At 53.4% G+C, this 20,678-nt stretch overlaps 1 protein-coding gene across 2 annotated transcripts in view; it reads left to right on the top strand.

Moving 5' to 3' along the window:
* The window catches only part of Stk24 (serine/threonine kinase 24), a 76,216-nt gene that overhangs the window by 30,446 nt on the left and 25,092 nt on the right, over positions 1-20,678 (top strand). For both annotated transcript variants that reach the window (XM_021644686.2, XM_060391650.1), the window contains exon 2: positions 6,965-7,195. In XM_021644686.2, the coding sequence (XP_021500361.1) occupies positions 6,965-7,195 (231 nt within the window). The remainder of the gene's footprint in view (positions 1-6,964; positions 7,196-20,678) is intronic.

Raw genomic sequence — 20,678 nt, 5'->3', positions numbered from 1 at the left:
CGGACAGCAGGGCCGGTCACAGGGTGCCAGCTGCTTGTCATTGGACCAGAGGCCGCCAGCTGCACTCCTGCCTGGCACTGCGAGGACGCCACATACCTGCATGTGCTAGGGATGCCCGCGCCACACTCTCCTCCCCACAGGCCATCTGCAGCACATGCTTGGCACATGGAGGAACCGACGAGTGAGCCTGTGTGCTGTCACTGTGCCCACCTCAGACTTTGTAATGTTTGTCACTCTCAGGGCGTGCTGGGGTATGGGTCAGAGTGGTCAGGGATTTGAATGTTTGGTTTCCAGGTGCTCTGTTTGGGAAGGATTAGGAGGTGTGGCATTCCCGGAGGAGGTGTGCCGCCGGACCCAGGTGGGCCGTGAGGGGTCACAAGCATCTGCCAGCTCAGTCTTGCTGTGTGCCTCCAGCTTTCCGATAAGAGTGAGCTCAGCTGCTGCTCCCTTGCCGTGCAGGCCTGCCCGCCCCGTGCTCCCCACCACGCCAAGCAGTCATAACCAAGCCCGTGACACTAAGCTGGTCCCAGTTAAATGCCTGCCTTTAGGCACTGCCTTGGTCATGGTGTCTCCTCACAGCAGAACCGTGGCTGAGACATGTTTACTGCCATCTTGTCTAGGTGGAGGCTTGTGACTTTTCAGTGAATGGTCAGCCGTTCAGAGTAACTGAAAAAGCAGGAGGTTCCTTGGTGTGTGCAAAAAGCAGAGATAAGAGTGAAAGAGATGTGGTAATGGCGCACATGTTTACATGGGACTTGGGTGCTTAGCTTTCCTCCAAGTCTTACTTCGGAGCTCACGTCTGGGTTGGAGTTAGATGGGCCTTTCTCTTGGTAGTCTATGCGGTGCAGGCCCTGGTTGGAGCCTGTCGGGCTCTCAGGAGGAGGGCACCAACCCAGCAGGCCAGCCCAGTGCACTGTGGGTGGCAGGCACTCACCCTATACACTTGGCTTGTTTTGCACACTATAGCTTTTCTGGGGAGCCCCCAGGCTTTAGCTGTTCACCTCTGAAGCCAGCAAACTTGTGTGAGGGTGATGGGCTCTCCTGGGCATGTTCATAGGCTTCTCGGGGTCCTGGAAGCTGGCATATTGGTGGGAAGGTTCAGCGCCAGTCTGGGCTGTGGGTCTGGAACGATGATGTAGTTGTGTTTATTTTGGTTAGTTATTAAGGATTCTGACCTTCATATAACAAATGCTTGAGCTTCTTAAGTCTTTTTCCAGATTGAAAAGAACCAAGATAAGGGGATATGTATGAAGGTCAGGAAGATCGTCTGAAAGTTGGAGACAGATGGCCTGGGTTGTGGTGAGCTTGGTGAGTGGAAGGGCGAGGTAGTTCTCTCTGCAGGCCCCATTCCACTGGTAAAGCTTCCTGTGACTAGAGAAATCAGTACTTTAGTGTCGGCCTCCGCTTTTAGTTGCTCTCACTGGTGACCTCAGATGGGTTAATTATGAAGATATTTCTCTCAGTTCTGGAGTCTGGGGTGTCTTGAGCATGCAGGACCTCTGGTGAGGTCTTTATACTCTTGTAATGTGGCAAAGTACACTGGAGAGAGAGAAGAGTCCATCACGGATCTACTCCCCTCAGGAACCCACCCAGTCCGGTCATGAAGGCAGAGCCCCACGGGCACACAGCTCCAAGTCCTATCTGAGTGTGAGGTCAGGTGCGTTCAGACCATAGCACCCGACATAGCATTTGGTCTGCAGACATTGCCCTCAGCGTTTCAGGGTTCCTGACTGGGAAGCAGTGACCTTCAGTCTCAGCTTGTTGAGAGCGTGGGGAGAGGGACTGAGAACATTGTGCTGCGCTTTCTGTCTCCTCAGCCCTGCCTACGGGGGAAGCAAAGACCCAAAGCTGTGGGCTACCCTGAGGCCTCTCAGAGCTTTATCCTTCACAGCTCACCGACTGGGGTTCCTGCTAGAGCAGTGCAGAAGAGGAATGGACCCCGGTGCACCTGGCCGGGTCCTCTCTCCCCCTTGGTTGGAGCAGGATCCTGTGTCTGTTCTTCACATCTGTCTCTTGACCTTCCCAGTGTTAGAGAAGGCTGAGCCGTGGTACTGCCGACTCCTGCCCGGGGGCCACTGGGTCCCACAGCCAGTTCACTTCAGAGACCAGGGGCGGCAGCGGGCTGTCTACTCTGAGCACAGTCCTTCTACGAAGGACCTCCTAGGATGCTAGCCAAGGCATTTTCTCCTCTGCCTGCCAAGGAGATGTGCTTTCCTTAGAGAAGAAATTCTGCTAGCAAAACCTTGAGCTTCCCTTTTCAGACAGGTTACCTTTGGCATTGTTGTTTTTCTGGCTGTGGATAACTCCAGTCATGTGGTAATGAGTTTCTGTAAGAATGCCCAGGTCCAGGGCCTTGGCCTTGTGGGAACCAGGCTCTGTGGAGTTCTGCTCTCAGCATCATCTCAGGTGGTTCCTTCTTGCCAAGGGCAGCTCTCAGAGGCCTGCTTGGGCAGATGTGAGGTATTAAATTGGGCCTTACATGGAGGATTCTGGGAGGGTCTTGGGAACAGCAATAAAGGGGAAATAGCTGCTTTCCGAGACATCTGAGCCTACTTAAAAGGAGAAAGGGGTATTCTAACCAAGCCCAGTTCACATAGGAAACCCTTCTCCACTTTTCTGAGCTGTATTCCCTCTTCTCTTAAACTGTTCCGGTGGATAAAACAACAGCAGTTTAGTATGTCTCTCTTTTCTTTTACTGTGATGAAACTCCATGGTCACAGCAACTTATAAAAGTGTGTAATTGCGTTCACAGTTCATGGAGATTAAGGTCCGTGGTGGCAGGAGTCTTTTGAACCTTCAAGCCCACCCCCAGTGACACACCTCCTCCAACAAGGCCTGTTGCTATAATGTGTTTTTTAATGTGGGAAATCTAAATGTTAGGAAACTGAGGGCTTGGAGGTTTAGGAGGGAGTAAATCTTACCCAGCATTGTGATCTAGGTTCACTAAAAACCCAGCCTCTGTGTGGTGATTTGGTTATACAGCTGTTTAAGATTAGCAGCAGCATTACTAGAAGATAAACCAATAGTAAATATTAATAACCGCCTATAACAAAGGCCACACCTCCTGATCCTTTCCAAAAGTCCCCCCAGCAGGAAACCAAGCATCCAACTCTAAGTGAGCCTGTGGGAGAGAGCCATTCTTCCTCAAACTACCACTCCATTCTCATTCTCTGTCTCTGTCTCCGGCTCCCAGCTGTCTCTGTCTGTGTGTGTGTATGGATGTGCATGTGCACTCTAGGGCTCGTGGCTGTGGTCAGCTGCAGGGCCTGTGCTCTGAAGGTCAGGAGGACAGCAGGTGGCTGGGCATCCGTCCTCATGCAGCTGCTCCAGTGGGCCAGAACAGGCTTTGTGTTGATGGAGGTGCTCCTAGGGGCCTCAGTTGGGAGCTGTGCTGCGTTAAGGCTTGCTCCTGTAAGCTGCACAGGGTTTGAAGAGGTACCGGGGCAGGCCAGGGCCTAGGGCGACAGTCAGCTCGTCTTTGCCAGAGTGCCAGACTCCAATGCCTGGGATGGGGCACTTGTCGGCCTGCGTATGGAGTGCTCCACTCATTTGCTTTCTGATGCCAAGGACGGTGCCTCCTTCTGCTGTCGGCCTTGTGGTATGGCAGCAGCCGGCAGTGGCAGGACAGGAAGGTCTGCTGCAGACTGCTTTCTCCTGAGACCAGGCATGGGAGATTCTGAGTGGTTCTGAGGAGAGCCAGGACATGGCCATTTGGGCAGTGCCAGGCTGTGTCCAGTCAAGCCAGGCAACTTGCAGTGATTCTGCGGGTGCTGGGCAGATCCGCTGGCCTTGGGCTACTGATGACCTTATGTGTATGCTAGGACCTCGTCAGTTGGGGACCAGGAGCCGGCCAGATGGGCTTCACCACCAGCTGGGTGGGGCCGAAGCCACATTCATGTGTGCAAGGGCAGCTGGGGTTCCCAGGCAGGCACCCTAGAAACAGCCTTCTTTGCTGGCCTCCTTAGTGTTGGGAGGGTTTTGGTAGGTTGTTTTTCACTCTGAAGAGGAAACCCCAACTTTGCTCATGAGGCTCCAGTGGCGAGCAGGTGCCCTCTGAAGCCCAGGCTGGCTCTGCCCTCAGTCCTGAGGGGCCCTCCTCTCAGAGTGCTCTGGGGACGCCCTCTCCAGGGCAGTCTCAGGAAGAGCTGTGTGATGCTGCTGTGGGGCTTGGTGTCCGCATAGACCGGGGGGCGTTCTTTGGGTCTAGGCTTATGGGTGTAGAGGTGAGGGAGGCGTGCCCACATACTTCCTTAACTTAGTCTAGAACACAAGACAGTGCAAAAGAGCACGGGTCAGGTCAGTAGGGTGAGTGACACAGTGTCTGTGAAAAGAGTGAAGTGTCCTAGGGTTCAGACTTGGGAAGCAGGATGGGAGCTGGCCGTGGGGTCGGCGCATGTGCAGTAACATAGGGCAGTTCTTAGGTCAGCTGGAACGCTTAACCAGTGTGGACTGTCTGCAGCTCTCTCCAGCCCTCTCTGGGTGTAATGCCCAGGGTCCCAGGTGATCGTGTTCAGCGGGTGGGAGGACTGGGTCTGGGTTAGCCAGGATTGAGGGCCAGTGTGGAGGTTCCTTTGGCAGAGGGGGCTGGAAGAAGAGATGAGGACCAGCTTTGGAGGCCAAGGGACTGGAAAGTTACGAGGGGCAGAGGGCGTGGCTGCTGAGGCTCAAAGGCAGGGCACTGCAACGCTGGTGACCAGAGCTGCCCCGCTCGATGGCCGTGGGCTGGGCAGGGCAGGCGGTTGCGGGCCGTCAGGAACCCTCAGCCAAGAAGCGTGTGAGGGGGAGGAAGCGGAGCATGCCCAGGGCAGGGAGCCAGCAGACAGGGGTAGTGCAAGCAGAGCTGCCCAGAGGGTTGCTGCAGAAGCCTTGCAGAGAGAGGAGGATGGACCCCAAAGTCCCACAACTAGAATCCACCTTGAAGAAAAGGAGGGCCACCCCACCTCATCCTGGAGGGGAGGAGGTGAGAGGCAGTAAAACTGCAGCCTGGAGGAGCCGGGGTGCACAGAGTGGCCCCTCGCTGGCTTTGGTTTGGCTGAAGGAGACCAGGTCTCTCCCGGCTGCTCGCATGATGTGCAAGGGCGCAGAGGCACAGGTCAAGTTGGGGGCAAGATGCTGCCCCCACTTGCATTTTCTACTCTGGGGTACTCCCAGAAATGACTTTGAAGAGAGTTTGCCTGGTAACGTTGGCAAGAAGTGCCAGCTTCTTTTTAAAGATAGAAGAAATGTTCGTAGCCCAGCAGCTTCCAGAGTGGCCCGGCTTGAGGACATTGCCTCACCCCAGGGTTCGCAGCCTGCCTTGGGAGAACGTCCGAGTGCCTGCAGGCACTGGAGGTGGTGCTGAGGCTGGAAACGCAGTTGCCCAGCTGAACCTCCTCATGCTGTTTTCAGGTGCAAGGGAAGGGGAATGGGCTTTCTCCTCTCACCTCCAGGGAGTGGGTTTAGCTTTCTGTGAGCCAAGGAGTTTGTGACCAAAACCGCTGCCTTTGCTGTCGTAGTTTACTCTGCTCCATTGTGCATGGAGGTCTGGGCCGTGGCCCTGCTCTCTCTTGTGGGAACCCCAGGCACGTTTCACATTGTCTGGGCCTGTGAGCTGGGCGTGGCTGGATGCTAGCTCTGCATGCGGTGACTTTAGTGCCTGGTTGCCATAGGGTATTGCACAGCGAGGCTCTCAGCTGATGCCCTTGTAAGCCAGGTGCTTGGAATTTCTACTCCAAGCACGTGAGCGCCTGATGCCCAGTGACAGCAAAGTCGTCGTCACTGTGCTGCTGGTGTTTGCATACCCTGTGCCTGCGACCCACCTTGTCACCCTGGCCTTCTTCCCTTCTCATTCTGTCATTCTCCCAGTACTGTCCCCCCAGTACTGCTGTTTCAGACCTTTTAAAACAGGGCTAGTTCCATGGGTACTTGGTAATATTTGTTATATGTGTATAGGTATTTTATCTGTGCCCCGCACATGCCTGGTGCCATGGATCCCTGGAAGAGGACTTACAGATAGTTGTGAGCTGCCATGTGGGTGCTGGGAATTGAACCTGGATCCTCAAGAGCAGGTAGTGCTCTTAACCTCTGATCCATCTCTCCAGCCCCTTATAATAGACTTTTAAGGATCAGCCGATATCCTCCTCTTTTTGAGGCCTGTGGGAAAGTGTTCTAAAGGCTACCTTTGGGTCTTGTACTGTCCTTGGTTGTTGCAGGTTTTGGGGTGCTGCAGCCATTTTGTTCTGGGTCCTTCCCCACATTGTGACACAGCCCCTCAGGTTATTTCCAGCCGTCTCCAGCATCTCTAGCTCGGACAGTGACTGCCCCTGCCGAGAACCCTGGGACAGAGCTGTGTGGGTGCCCTGACAGGCCTCCAAGGCTTCTGTGTGTGGTCGCTCAAGCTGTTGGAACACAGCAGCCACAACAGACACCATTACTGTTCCCTGGGATCTGGCTGTTGGTCCTGTGAGGACAACCATGAAGGACAGCCAGCAGGGCTGGTCTTCCCCTCCCTGTCCTGTGGCAGCTGATTAACCTGTTCCAGCAAATACCCATCTTGAGTTAGGGGGTGCTGGAATGGTTTGAGAAGAAAGTAGAACTTTTGCTTGGAGCAGACCACCTCTGCCTGTACTGTCTACAGAACCTGGGCCGGGCAGGCCTTCCACCACTGAGCTAACTGCCAACTCAAGAGTAAGCTTTGCAAACAGCCAGATGTCTGTTCGCAGGCATGCCAGTATACACTTTGAGTTTTGTTTTTATTACACAAAATCTCAAGCCCTTTTGCTTTTCTGCTTCATTGTTCTTGCCCCACACTTGCTGTGTGTGTTTAACCTATGCATGTAGGTAAGAAGCAGCCTGGTCCTTGTCACAAGAAGCAGAGCAGTCTCTACTCTGGTGTGCTGGCCCAGGTCAGCACACATCAGGTAGGATGATGAAGAACCAGCTGTGGCTCTGGGAATGCTGATGTGTCCTCCCTTCTCTCCTGCAGAACCTGAAAGCAGATCCAGAAGAGCTTTTCACCAAGCTGGAGAAGATTGGAAAGGGCTCTTTTGGAGAGGTGTTCAAAGGCATTGACAATCGGACTCAGAAAGTGGTTGCCATAAAAATCATTGATCTGGAAGAAGCTGAAGATGAGATAGAGGACATTCAACAAGAGATCACAGTGCTGAGTCAGTGTGACAGTCCATACGTAACCAAATATTATGGATCCTACCTGAAGGTACGGCTTAAAATAACGCTGATTCCCATTATGCTGCACTTGGCTGAGCCAGGAGGGAGACGCCAGGAACTCTGAGAGCAGGTTCAGAGCAAGGAGAGGGTCTTGACCTCTCTTCAAAACAGCCTGTCTTTGATGGTATCATTATCGTTGAAAATGTTACTCGTGGGTTCTATTTTTGGTGAAAGCATTTGGTGTTGACATTCTCTTTCAGAGAGGAAACTGAGTGGACCTTGCTCATTAATCTGTAACAGTAGTCACTAATAACGCATGGGCAGTTGTGAGGAGCCACACTTCTTGCTAAGCTGTTGGGTCTCCTGCCTGGGGGCTGCCTCCCAGCAGCCCACAAAGTCAGGAGGGGCAGGAGGCGAGAAGCGTGAATGGCCACAGGGATCACACACCCGAATAGCTGAGGGCTAGTTCAACTGTAATTCCAGAGAACAAAGAATATATACCCCTGGGGGAGTTCGGGCGTCCATAATTGGCTGGAACTAGGCACTTCAAGGATGCTTGACTTACTACTTCATGCAGCATGCTCCTCTCATAAGAGTAGAGTGTCAGTGCTGGATTAGCATATAGGTGGAGGGAGGAGAGAGCTCGCAGGGATCTGTGTCAGAGGCGTAGGCCAAGTGTGGTTAAGGGTGTCTGTGTCTAGAGACATTCTCCAGATGAGGTCTGGCAGACAGCAGGGGACCCCGCCCGAGGGGAGGGAGGGGTCTGCCTTTGGCACCCAGGCCCGGCTGGTAATGGCTGTGAGCCAGTCCAGGCAAGAACTGCAGCCTCGACCAGCAGGGCACCTCCAGCGCTCAGCGTTTAAGTCATCAGCTGTGTTGATGCACTGGAGTCGATCATGTTGGTGAGACAGCTGATACACAGTGCTTGTCCACCTCCGGCTTGTAAGGACGCCAGGTGGATGAAGTGAAGCAGAAGCCACAGTTGTGGGACATTGCAGTGGTCCCTGGCCAAGCCTTCTGTGGTGGTAACTGGCTGTGTTAATACTGGGTTCTCAGCCTGAGGGTTGCGTTCCCCGTTGCCCTTTCACAGGGTTTCTAAGACCACCAGAAAACACAGGCATTTACGATCCCCAACATAACAAAACCACAGTTATGAGGCAGCAGTGATGGGGATCAAAGGGAGGCGGCGTGAGGAGGGTGGAGAGCCACCCTGTTGCTCTCCTGACCCTGCTAGGAGGCTTTCTGTTGGGGGGCTGTCCTCGCTGAGAGAGCTTAGGGTGTGTTCAAGCCCTACACAGAGGGGCCTGATCACGCAGGAACTGCCTAAAAACCCTTGAAAGATTTTGTGGAAGCTGACAGCTCACATGTAGATGTGAGTGTTTGCTGAGGATTGCAGCGTTGGCTGGGCTGCTCCGTGTCTGTCTGCTGGACATGTCTGTGCTGATGTGAAAGGGGAGAGGGTTTGGCTCTTGGGGAAATGTCATGGCTGTCGGTCTAAGCTTGGAAGTTTTGAAAGCCATTGGTTCACCAAAATGATTACTAGGAAATAAAAATTAAGTGGTAATACCATTTGTGGTTACTGTGAGAAAGGATGGCTGTATAAATTCGCTGCATTTATGTCGCTTTTTGAGGGGGTCCATGCAGCTGTCATACAAGGACATAAACTCCAGGAAGAGAGAAGAATGAAGGCGTTAGGGAGCTTATGACTGGTGGTTTATTATCCATGTAGTTAAGCCCAGTATAATTTGGAAAAAAGTTTCCTGGTGTAATACAATCCCCGTTGTACAAGGAAGCGTAATTACATTGAAACTCAGCTCAGGGTACGTACTGTTTCATCCAAGAAGATGGGTTCTAAAATATGCTGCCTGTTCTAGCTTAAGGGCCTGAGGTCTGGCCTGGTCTCAGTCATACAGAAAGCTAGAGGTCTTTGGGGCTGTTAGCCACCTCTGATCCTCATTGTGGGAGCGTCTGGCTGACAGGTTCATTCAGCTCTCGTTGGAGGAGTTTGATAGGGCCTGGCCCACCAGATACCAAGCTGTCAGTCACCTCCAGCTCTCCGCTGTCTGGGTGGGAGGACAAGCTCTCATCTTTCCTGTTGGAAGGACAGTCCTGGTGACTCTGGGGAACTGTGGTGCCAGGACCTTCGTGCTGTGCCCGCAGCACTTTCTGAAGTGACAGCACCGACTTCTCAGGTCAGACGTCACTGGACTGGAATCGCCTGTCATTCGTTTCAATGTGTGGCTGCTGATGATTTTTCTATTTAAAAAACCCCTGCTTCCTCATTTGTAGAATGGAAAAACCATGCTATGTTCTTCGTGGTTGCTTTCACTTCAGGGCTGTTCCTTGCCTGTCTTCATTAGATCCTTCTGTCTTAGGTCTGCTATGGTTCAGCGAAGGTAGTTTACAGTGAGGTCAAAAGCAAGCAGTAAGAATGCTGGGCGGGACAGCGACCTCAGCTCCTGGGGCGAAGCAGGGAAGACTTTCCGCGAATACGGAGGTGGGGAGAAGAAACTGCTCTGGTTGTGTTAACTGAGCCCTGGTTGGTTTTCACGTAGTGGCTGGTGGTGAGCAGAGTTGCTCTTCAGGGATCCAACTGGGCGGCTGTGAAAGCCTCCTGCCATTCTTCACTACTGACCTAGTTGACCATAATATGTTTCAGCAAGGGTCCACCCACAGTGGACACTGTGGAGGTGGGGTCAGGAAAAGGTACGCTTCTGCTTAGAGTGAGTCACCCCCTTGCCCTCCTTTTCCTGGGGATTGAGCCCAGAGCCTGGCTTGTGCCAGGTGAGGCAGTCAGCTAGAGACCTGCTTTGTAGAGGAGTCTTTCTTCCAAGGTTGAAGGCTGTGGTGACTGGTCAGCTTGACACGGTCTAGAGTCTCCTGGGGAGAGTCGCTGAGGACCCCTGGGGTCCAGTGGCCTGTGGGTGTTTACCCAGGCGCTCATCCGCTGTGGGCCCTGGTGTTCTCTGGGCAGGTTCCGGGCTGTGCAGGTGTAGACGTGCTGAGCAGGGGCAGTGCGTGTGTTCATGGTCTGTCTGTCCTTGCATCCTGTCTTGCCCTGACTGTAACCTGGAACTGTGGGCGTGTTATCACAGTAGAAATGAAAACTAGAGCAGTAGTGCAAGGGGGAAGAGGGGGGCAGAGGGAGCATATCACATCCAGACTCTCCTGAGGCTGGTACATACAGCCTGGGCAAGTCTTCGAGACGATGAGACACCATTTAAACCCAGTTCACCATTGTTTAAGTGTAATTTTGGGGAATTGAACCAGCTGGGCTATTAACCAGAAGCCTCTTCCTCCTCCCCCCCTCTCAGCCACTGTACTAAGCCTTCTGCTGCAGCAGTACTCTGCACAAGGTCACGAGCGAGTGGAGACAGGTCCAGAAGGCTGCCTCTTCCCTGGACCGTGGAGTTGTCTGGCAGCAGGAGCCCCTGCCTGTCCCCACGCGCACAGCTTCTCAGGAGCAGTGTCCAGTGCTGTATGGGGGTGGGGCTCTCTGCCCGCCAGGCTGTGCTGAGGCTGGCTGATGTGCACAGCCAGGGTTTTTCTCTGGCCCTCTGGCAGGACCTGCCCAGCAGGTGGTCCTTGGGCTGCCCACTGCTTGCAGGGTAGCTGCAGGGTTTGATGTGCCTGGCATATAGTGGGGTTTTGGCAAATAGTGACTGAAAAGCATTTTTGTGTGTGTTTTAGATATTATCTCAGGCAAATGACTGAAAAGTCATGTCTAAAAGTTCATTGTTAGTGTGCTAAAACGGGCTTTACCCTGCTCTTGTTGGTCTTATTTGGTCCCAGCATCATCCCAGTTCTAAAGCAGATCAGGTGTGAGGCGAAGAAAAAACAAAAGAAATGGGTGCTTGAGAGCTTCACTTGCGCATTTTCTTGTTGTGTTGTCCTAACTAAGGACTCGTGCCCCCTGGCCTTTGTGGGTTAAGATCTTAGTTTTAGTTTACCAGCGATGTGTGTGTGTGTTTTTTTTTTTTTTTAATCAGTTCCTAAAAATTGTTAGGTCATTTTAGCCACAAGATTCACCAGAAATTAATATTGAAAAGGTCCCTGAGTTCTGGGAAAGGCCTGTTGTGGGTGTGTTCCACACCTCACTTTAGAGTGGCTTTCTTTGCTCTTACGCCTTGTCTTTCCCCACCTGCCGCAGAGGACACTGGGAATTTCCTCAGATGGAATGGAAAGCCAGTCATTGCCCGCAGGAAAGAGAGCGTTGCTGTAGGTTGTCAGTGTCTGTGGTGGAGTCTGTTCCTGGCCTAGGCTGGGCTCCTCCTGCCCAGGTAATACCTGCTTTCCTCACCTGGACACTCAGAGTTAGCACAGCAGAGTACACGCGGCTCCTCTGTGCTGGCTAGTCTGTGTCACCACGACACAGCCAGAACCATCATTTTGGAAGAGGGAACCTCAGTTGAAAAAAATGTCCCACCAGAGTGACCTGTGACCGGGGAGGGTCTGTCTCCTGTTGGGTGGTGCCACCTCCGGGCTGTGGACCTGGTGCTGTAAGAAGGCAGCACCCCAGTCCTGCCCTGGCTGCCCTAGAGATGAACTGCAAGTTGTGAGCCGAAATAAGCCCTTTCCCCCACAGTTGCTTTTCAACTTCATCACAGCAGTAAATCCATGGTTACAGCCATGGGGGAGGGGCAGGGAGCACACCTAGTGGGCGCCGACGCCCAGCCTGGCCTGTGCTGTGTTCAAATGTGAGGAACGCTCTTATGTCTGGAAGAATCTGTCTAGCCTGTGAAAACCTGGATTCTGTTAGGACCTGATGACTCCCTCCTTCAGACCTTCCTTTCCGCTCTTTCTCAGAAAGGTGCCCCCCCCCATTCCAGCATGCTTAGGAGTACTGGTGGCTGTTGACTACAGGGAGCATCTTGGTTCAGCTGTGTCTGTACAAGCGTTCACACCCAGAATGTCTTATCCAAGCACAGTCTGTTCTCTTGTTTCCGGAGACGGACCCACCATGTTTCTGTTGATGTGGAAGAAGCAAGGCGCTGCTTTCATTTTAGTGTGAAAGACTGACGGCTGTTGGGTCTGGGTTAAGTCCCGCTCTCCCACGTGGAGTGAGGGTTCGGTGGGCTGCTGCACTAGCTTGCTGTAGCGTGTGGCACTCTCCCGCTGACCACCACACCACCTTCTCCCGCCGAGGGGCCAAGTGCCAGCATGTGCTCATCAGTGCTGCTGCCTTCCAGTGACAGGCTGGGCTGGTCTGGTGCACCCTGGAGAGCATAGGAGCACCCCAGTGCCAGAGCCCCTCTTTTGAGAACTCTGTCCCTGTCTTGTTTCAGGAACCAGCTGGGAGAGAAACGGGATTTCCCTGGCTGACATTTGGCACCGGGAATTCAAAGCAAATTTAGGCAGAAAATCTTAGATACTATGGTTGTGCCTGCTTGCTTTCCATGGTCAGAGCACTTGCGTGCCCTGTAAAAGCAAGATGGGTCCATATTGCAGATACGGGGCCCCGCATAGAACCTTTGCATGCTGGGCCGTGATGCTTAGAAGGCCGGCACCATCTGGAGGTGCTGCGGAGGTCTCAGCATGAGTCTTCAGGCTCCGGGAGGCCCTGCGGGGCTTGTCCACAGCGGTTGCTTTGTACAGGTTGCCTGTGCCCTTGGAGCATAGCAGGAGGTGTCACCGCCTGGGGAGAGCTCCTCTCCGTGGTAGCTGGTCAGCACTTTGGCCTTTAGAGGAGTATTACTGAATAAGGAAGCAGAGAAAGCGCTGAAATCTTTCGGCGGTGGACACCTTTTTTTGATCTGCTTTGTATTTTTAACTGTTCCTGTTGTTGGTGAGGGGGATTGAAATAGCTTCACGTAGCGCAGGCTGGCCTTGGTCTCTCCTCCTGTCTCTGCCTCCCCAGGGCGCTATGCAGCTTGGTTTTCCAGGTTTAGCTGAGCGTGGCAGAGCACTCGGTGCAGAACCAGGTTCTCCTCTGTGCCCTGAGTCTGCAGCAGCCTCTCAGCTGAGGGCCAGCCCGCTGTTCTGTGACATCAGCAGCATTTTTTTTCTTGTAGTCTCCATTTTTCGCTTACAGACCTCAGAGGAGGAGAGCTGAGGTTTACGGTTTCGTGCTCCATGGCATCATCACCGCAACCTATGCCAGATCTTCTGTCTGTGTGTCATTGATTGAACATCGCCTTGTGTGTTGTGCTGTTTGGTTTTTTCCTGTGGCGTGATTTGTCTCAGTATTCACACAGTAAAATTGTGTGCTTTTAACAGATGTCCAGATTCCCCCAGGTATGTACGTAACGGGTGTTGAACAGCACCAGTGTCCAGAGAACCTGAACTGGCCGTCACCAAACCTTACGTAGTCTTGTCGGCACCTTCTGCTGTTTCCAGAGTGTCCTTGAAGAACCCGTCCCGTGGTGCTGGGGCAGGGGACAGGCCTAGAGTCACACCCAGTCACCAGTTGTATCTTTACTGACACAGTCCACTGTTGCGCAGATCTGCCGTAATGGTGTTTTGAAGGCTGCTTGGGTTGTTTTTTGGGTTTGACGGTCCTTGTTGCCATAAGCATTGAAATACTGTTTTTGTATAAACCTGTTTTTCCTTCCCCTCAGATAATAAGCAACCTTGCGTGGGATTATTGATTCACGTGACCGGTGTCTTTGGGGCTGTCCAGGGCGCTTCCTCGGCGTCCTGTCAGCGCTTGGCAGTTGTGTTTTCTTGTTAGTCTTTTCAGCAGGAGTGGGGTGTTCTTCGTGGTATCTGGAGCTGCCTTTCCCTAGCGGCTTAGGCTTTGGAGTGTGCTCCCTGTGGCGTGCTCTCCCCACGCAGCACTCTGGGTGTGCTCTGGGACGCAGGCGACTGATGGTTTTCAGAAGAGCCTGGGCCCTGCCAGCAGGGCCCTCTCATTTCCCTAGTTCCCGCCCTCCCTTCCTCCCTTTCTTCCTTTCTTCTCCTTCTCCCCCTTCCCCCAGGCTTTGTTAAGCTGTAATTTATGTGTGACACAACTTTATTCCTTCAAATACACAATTTAGTGGTTTCTGGTGCATGCTCAGAGTTTGGTAGCCCCACTACCGTCCGCTTTAGAGCATTGACTCCTCTCAGTTGAGCCCAGCCTGCAGCAGACGCTGGCTCAGAAACTCTGTGAGCTTCTGACGTTTCGTGTCTGGCTTTGCTTAGTATAGAGATTTCAGGGTCCACATCCGGTGGCAGCAGGTGTAGTTAATTTTTAATTGCTGAGTGTTTTAGGCCTATTGTGTAGCTGTGCTGTCACAGCCGAGAACCAGCGAAAGTGCGGGAAAGCTTTGATTTTGTTCCCGGCTCAGGTTTGGTCCGTGCCTCTTGGGTCTTTTGCTTTGCACCTGTAGTGAGCGGGTTACACACCTCGCTAGGGTTGGTAGGAACTTAACCCGAGAAAGGAAGGCACCGGTTCCCCAGGACCCAACTTCGTCCACCAGGCCCCACCTGTTAAAGCTCTGCTAGCATCCACGAGACACACGGGAGGGGCAGGGGAGGGGGCAGTGCTGTGGGGCCAAGCCGCAACACTGACTGATACCCTAGTGTGCCTGCACGTGTGTAATCTTCACTCCGACACTTTTATGGATGTTTGGGTGGTTCCCATCTGGGAATGAATATGTTGCTGTTGACATGTTTACAACCTGTCCTTTAGACAGCCTTGGTTTCCATTTTCCTTATTGTAGCTGAGGGGTGAATGTTGGCTCATATAGAACACCACGGGTAGCCTTCCAGAGCACCTGTTTCTGTTGTTGTCTTGAGGTAGCCTCTCATTGTGTGCTCTGGCTGGCCACATCATGTAGGCCAGGCTGGCCTTGAACTGTAGGGCACGTCCTTGCCTCCTGAGTGCTTGGTTCCGGGAGTGTCTTGGTGTCAACAGTGCGTGGTTTGCATCAAGGCTTGGCCTGTGCTGAGGGTTCCTGGTTGGCTGTGGGTTGGCACTGGGGCTTTTGTCGCAGGAGGGCAGATAAGGAGTAGACACATGGCACCCTGTGATCTGTAGGGGAAGGGAGCGTGCAGTGTGGACCTTGTTCATGCTTCTCAGGTCATAAGCTGAGCCTAAAGCTGGCAGGAGATAGGGCTGAGCCGCCACAGGGGAAGCTGAGCATCTGAGGCCGAGACCAAGCTGTGGCCCTCAGGTCAGGAGTGGCCCCAGAGGAAGGTGGGAGGCTTGAGCAGAGCCCTGAAGAAGGAGGAGGCTGGGAAGAGACTGACCTGTCTGTGGAGTGCTGTGGCAAAGAGGTGCACGCACGCACACACACTTGCAGGAGGAGCCAGCCTGGTACTCATCTGCCTGGGGCCGTGCGCTGGGAGCAAGGATTGTGCTTACTGCAGGAGCCCACTATGCCAGCCTCTCCACACACACTCCAGCTGTGCTGCACCCAATGAGTGAGGTGGGCCAGGGCCCGGCAGCACTTGTCTGTGGGTCATGTGTGGGAGCTCTTTGGCCTGGGATGTTTTCTTACATTTTTGACTGGTGATTTTATTTTGAACACTATTTTAGGGTTACTTCCAAATGCCTGTCCTGTTTCTGTGCTGTTTGTTTATGTATTTTCTCTTGCTGGCTCCAGTGAATCTGCTAAACTGCCCTTGGCAGTTTAAGACTTCATTTCAACTCCATAAGTGCGCTGAGTCTAGAGGAGGGAGATCGGAGGCAGGTTAAGGAGCTTGGGCACGTGCAGGGCTATCCAGGGGTGACGTTCATAGGTGTGTAAGGAAGTGGCATTTCTGTTTTGGGCACGGTGTTCTCTCTCTTTGTCTTTGTCTCTCTCCTCTCCCCTCCCTCCCTCCCTCCCTCCCTCCCTCCCTCCCTCCCTCCCTCCCTCCCTCCCTCCCTCCCTCCCTCCTTTCCATCCTTCCTTTTTCAAAACAAGGTTTTCCTGCCTAACAGTCCTGGCTGTCTTGGACTCGCTTTGTAGACCAGGCTGGCGTCAACCTCAGAGATCTTCCTGTCTCTGCCACCTGGCGCTGGGGTTAAAGGTGTGCGCCACTGCTGCCAGGCTTGGCACAGTGTTCTTGAGAGTAGCCAAGCTGGCCATCTGTGAGCACGCACTTCAGGGCACCAAGGGCTTTCGTGTAGTGGGTCTGTGTTGTGCTTGTGTGAGAACAGAGGCAGCATGTCTAGGGGCCAGCCATACTGGCCTCCTGCCGCCTGTGGTTGCAGTGACACAGCCGGAGTTGACCTGGCAGTAAAGGAAGGCCTCACTGCACGCCCGCGCTGAGCACCAGACAGTTCTCTCTTGCATGTGGGCCGTGTGGCCATGCCTGGAGAGGAGACCCACAAGTCCAGTTTGTGTGCTCATGCTCCTCGCTCCTCCTCACGTGCAGAGCAGCTACTTGAAATGGTTGGTGTGGGGGACTCCAGGGCCCTACCCTCTCCCTCCAAGTCGTTCTTAGTCTTTGGATGTCTCCAGCTATATTCCTGACTGCCTGGCAGCGGCCGCCAGGACAGGGGTCACAGGAGTAAATTTCAGTTGCCCCTGTGCTGCAGAAAATCAAAACTGCTCGTGGAGTCCGTGATACCTTCTCTGTAACCAGGGACAAAGCTGAGCCCCTCACTGGCCTCTGGAGGACCAAACACTGGCCAGGAGATCTTGCTTTGAGGTCACAAGTCCGATATGGGCAGCTTCAGTGCTGTAGACAAAGAAGTTGTGCTGTTCCTGAGGCCTGGCCCGGAGTTCTTTCTACCCTGGAGACATATGGCACTTCTCTTGGGTTTTTATCTAGAAAGTTGGGTAGAAGTAAAATCTGAAGTGGGCTAAGTGCGTTACAGACCTGCAGCAGTTTCCAGGCTGGCGTTCCGCACAGTTTCAATGTCCGTGGGCGTCGCAGTTCTCTTGTCCCGGTGTGCATGTTTGCCTATTGGAGCCTCAGCCTTGGTCTAAACAGTGCTGTGGCTGCAGTAGAAAAGCCAGGTTTCCATGCTAGAGCTGCTGTGCTCCTGAAACAGGGCCTGTGTGGGAGGTCAGACCCTCAGTCATTCTATGCAGTGGGCTGCCTGTTCTTAAAAGAGACTGCAGTTCTGGTGAGGTCAAGGGGCTGTGGTTTGGGGGCCCTGCAGTCGTACCAGGCTCTGGCCTGTGGGTTGATGACATCTGCCGGGGCCACACAGTGGATTGCTGGGAGCGGGGCTCCTAAGACCTCAGAGGTGATGCCTTGGCTTGTCGGTGCTGTCACCTGGGCAGTGGCAGCGCTGCCCTGTGGTCCCGGCGCTCCGAGCTCAGGGGCCTCAGTTCCAGGTTATCTGCAGCTGCATAGCGAGTTTGAGGCCTTCCCAGGCAATGTGAAACTTGAGTTTCAAAAACCCAAAAGCAAATGGAGAAACAAAAAACTGCCAACTCCAAACCACACCAGCCTTGAGAAACAGGTTGATGGCCTGGTGGCTGAATGTGTGCTTTTCACCCATGATCTTAGAGCTGTCAGCTTCTGCTCTGGGCAGCTCACAGCCTGCTCTGACTCCAGCTCCAGGGAATCTGGCACCCTCTTCTGGCCTCTTGAGACACACGTGCGCACAGACATGCACGCACACGAAGGCATGGCTAGTTTGCTGCAGTTTTCAGAGGTGGCAGAGGCATGCTTCCCTGCACAGCATGTGGCCTGCACAGCTCTGGAAGCAGCTTGTGTCCTCGGGGTTACTCCTTGGTAAGGGGTCGCGCTGGATGTGGAAAGCACTGCAGCCTCGGCTGTACTCTTCTTGCCCCGGGGAGGAAAAGGTGCATGCTGGCTTGGTTCTGCTGTCCTCGTGGGTTTGACTTTGTCCTCAGGGCCCCAGACGGAGAGGGTCTCTGAGCTGCGTTTTCCAGAAGCTGCTGCTCTTGGTCAATGAGTGAGTCTTGAGGAGGTTGGCTTGCAGACGTCTTCAGGGTAGGATAGTGTCCTGCCAGGTCTAGGGCTTACCGCACTCAGCCCTCTGTGCTGGTCCCAGGTCTCCTGAACTTATGTGCTGTCCCCAGGCAGGGGCACAAGACGGGTTCTGTTGCAGTGTGCGCCCCTCCCCCTGCATCAGCCCCCTCCCCAACCTCCTGTTAGTAGTTGGAGGGCAGTGGTCAGCGGTCCAGCTGAGGGCTGGTCTTGGTATTTCTGGTGGCTCTCCTTGGCCTTCCTCCACACCCGCTCCGTGTCGCCTGTGAGAGGTGAGTTGGCAGAGTCTTGGTGAAATCAACTACATCAGCTTGTCTCCATGGAGTCTCGGCTTCTGGTGCTGAGCTGAGCACTGTGCTTTTCACTGGGAGCCCCTGGCTGACAGGCCATGCGGATGCCCTGTCCTGCAGCGGGCCTTGCTGGGCCTCCGGATGTCTGCAGAGGTGCCGAGGACGTCGCTCAGCCACTCTATGCTCTTGGGGCACCTGTAGGCCTGGGCAGCACCGGGCATGGCGGTTCTTGCCTTCCTGACACTTCCGCCCTTAAAGCTGCTTCTCGTCCATAAAATCCCATTGCTGCTTCCTAACTAATTTCGCTGCTGTTCTGAGTTGTAATGTAAATGTCTGATATGGGGCCACCAAAGCGGTGCCAATTGAGAGCCGCTGGCGTAGGTGAGGCACCTGAGACTTGAGGACGAGGTGGGAGGAGCAGGAGAGGGGAGGTGGCCTCCACCAGTGTCCCACAGCCTGCCCACCAGGGTTTGGCGTGGTCACTTGAGCTACGCTAAGGAGTAGTCAGGATTGTGGGCCTCCTCATGGCGGGTGTCCCACTTCTTCATAAGTGGTGTGCCGTGGAAGCTGGAGTGCAGAAGAGTAAGCAAGCTAGGGACTTACGGAGTGTGTGGCTGGTGACAGCCAGTTAGGCAGAGGCTGTCCGCAGAGCAGGCTGCGTGACTGGTGTGCATGAGCTGAACAGAAAGGAGTGGGTTTACCCATGTTCTTAGAAGCCTGCAGTCCACGCTGGGCTCAAGCCTGGCCGCCTTGGTCGCACAGCTCAGTGTTAACTGTTTGCCCTTAGGGAGCTGGGAGGCCTGGGGGAACAGCCAGCTACAACATGGAGCCCTTCCTCAGTCCTTCTGCGAGGCCTTTGTGTTCCTCCCTGTGGGGAACCTGCCCGTACTTGTTTATCCTGTTCTGGACTCAACTTCAGGCTGACACATGCACAGGGTGTCTCAGGGTCCGGGCACTTCTGTCTGTGCGTGGCAACCAGAAATGGCCTCCTTTATTGTCTCTTAGTTACTAGTTTGAAGAAGGGTCCCTCCCAAAGCTGGGTCACACTCTTCTTGGCTATACGGGGAGCCCACAGGTCCAGCTACTCTTCCTTCATTTTCCTCTGAACAGGAGTTAAAGCTCTGTTACACAGCTGCTTGGTTCAAGATCTGTGCTGGACCCTGAACTCTCTGCGTCCCTGCCCCTAACGTCAGTGGGAGCCGTTCTCGCTCACCGAGTCCCTGCTCTTAGGAAGTGCTTAGGAATAGTTCCAGGCACATTCGCCTGAGATACCGTTACTGCTTCTTATACCTACATTAAATTAGTGTCTTTGGGCAAACCTGTGGCAGCACCCTGTGCTGTAGCTGATTGCCCTAACAAAGTCTGTTTCCAGGAAGACACAGGACTGGGGAGAGACTCTGCTCAGCGGTGAGGGCTTGCTTGGGATAGGGAGGTTCTAGGTTCAATCCACAGGGCTGTAAAGGGAAAAAACAGAGGAGGTCCCAACAGAAAAGATGGGCAAAGCACATAAACGAAGCAGTTGCAGAAAGATAAAAAGCCATGACTGTGGGAAGTGGGGGAAGCCCTAAATGAATGACGTCTCAAGTGAATGTATGTTGACACAGGCATAGCCATGTCAAGGACCCCATAGCCCCAGTCTCAACAGGAATGGCAAATTCCGCTAGTGCAAATGTTGGTGTTGTGTGCAAACAGTGTCCACCATAGTTTTCTCCTACCAGATGCTTAGGGCCTGAATCCACTGCTCCTACTGAGATTAACTAAGCCTGTACCCTTGTTCATCAATATGTAATAGCCCTTCCTCCATGTTTGGCTGTATTCAGTAATCTGGCCTCCCTGTTGAACCGTATGTTACACAGGCTCAGCTTGGGTGCTGTGGTTTCTTTATCAGAGAGCTTAGTCCACGTGACCCCAGCTTTTCCTTGTCCACGTCTGTCTCTTTTCTTCATTTCCTTGTTGCCCAGTCAGGTCTGTCCCTGGAGCTGTTCTGGACAGCGCACATAACTCTTTGTGTGAAGAAGTTTAACTGTACCTTAAAGAAACAGAAACATTTCCAGAGCGCCCTCCCCCTTTCCCTACATAGGAAGGAGTCTGAGTTAATGCCTGCCTTAGCTTTCAGGCTGCCACATCCATGTACAGGATGAGCAGTCCTAGTTGCTGAAATTAGAAATCTGAGGTGCTTCAGAGTATGACGTTTATAGAGTGACAACACAGAGCAACGACTGAATAGTTTGGCTTGTAGAGGTTTCATGGATGTCAGTTAAAGTACAGGTGCATCCGAATTACTGTGTGTATTAGATATGTGCAGACATTCCATGAATTGTGCTCAGGCTTGGATTTCCTTTGTGAGATCTCTTATTATATTTGTGAATATTCTAGAGTCCAACAGAAAAAGAAAGAAATCCCAAACACACCTGCTCTCAGGCC

This window comes from Meriones unguiculatus, chromosome 9 (genome assembly GCF_030254825.1).
Source record: "Meriones unguiculatus strain TT.TT164.6M chromosome 9, Bangor_MerUng_6.1, whole genome shotgun sequence".
Classification (NCBI taxonomy): domain Eukaryota; kingdom Metazoa; phylum Chordata; class Mammalia; order Rodentia; family Muridae; genus Meriones; species Meriones unguiculatus.
The sequence above is the reverse complement of the archived record's forward strand: the minus strand, read 5'-3'. Positions and strand labels throughout refer to the sequence as shown.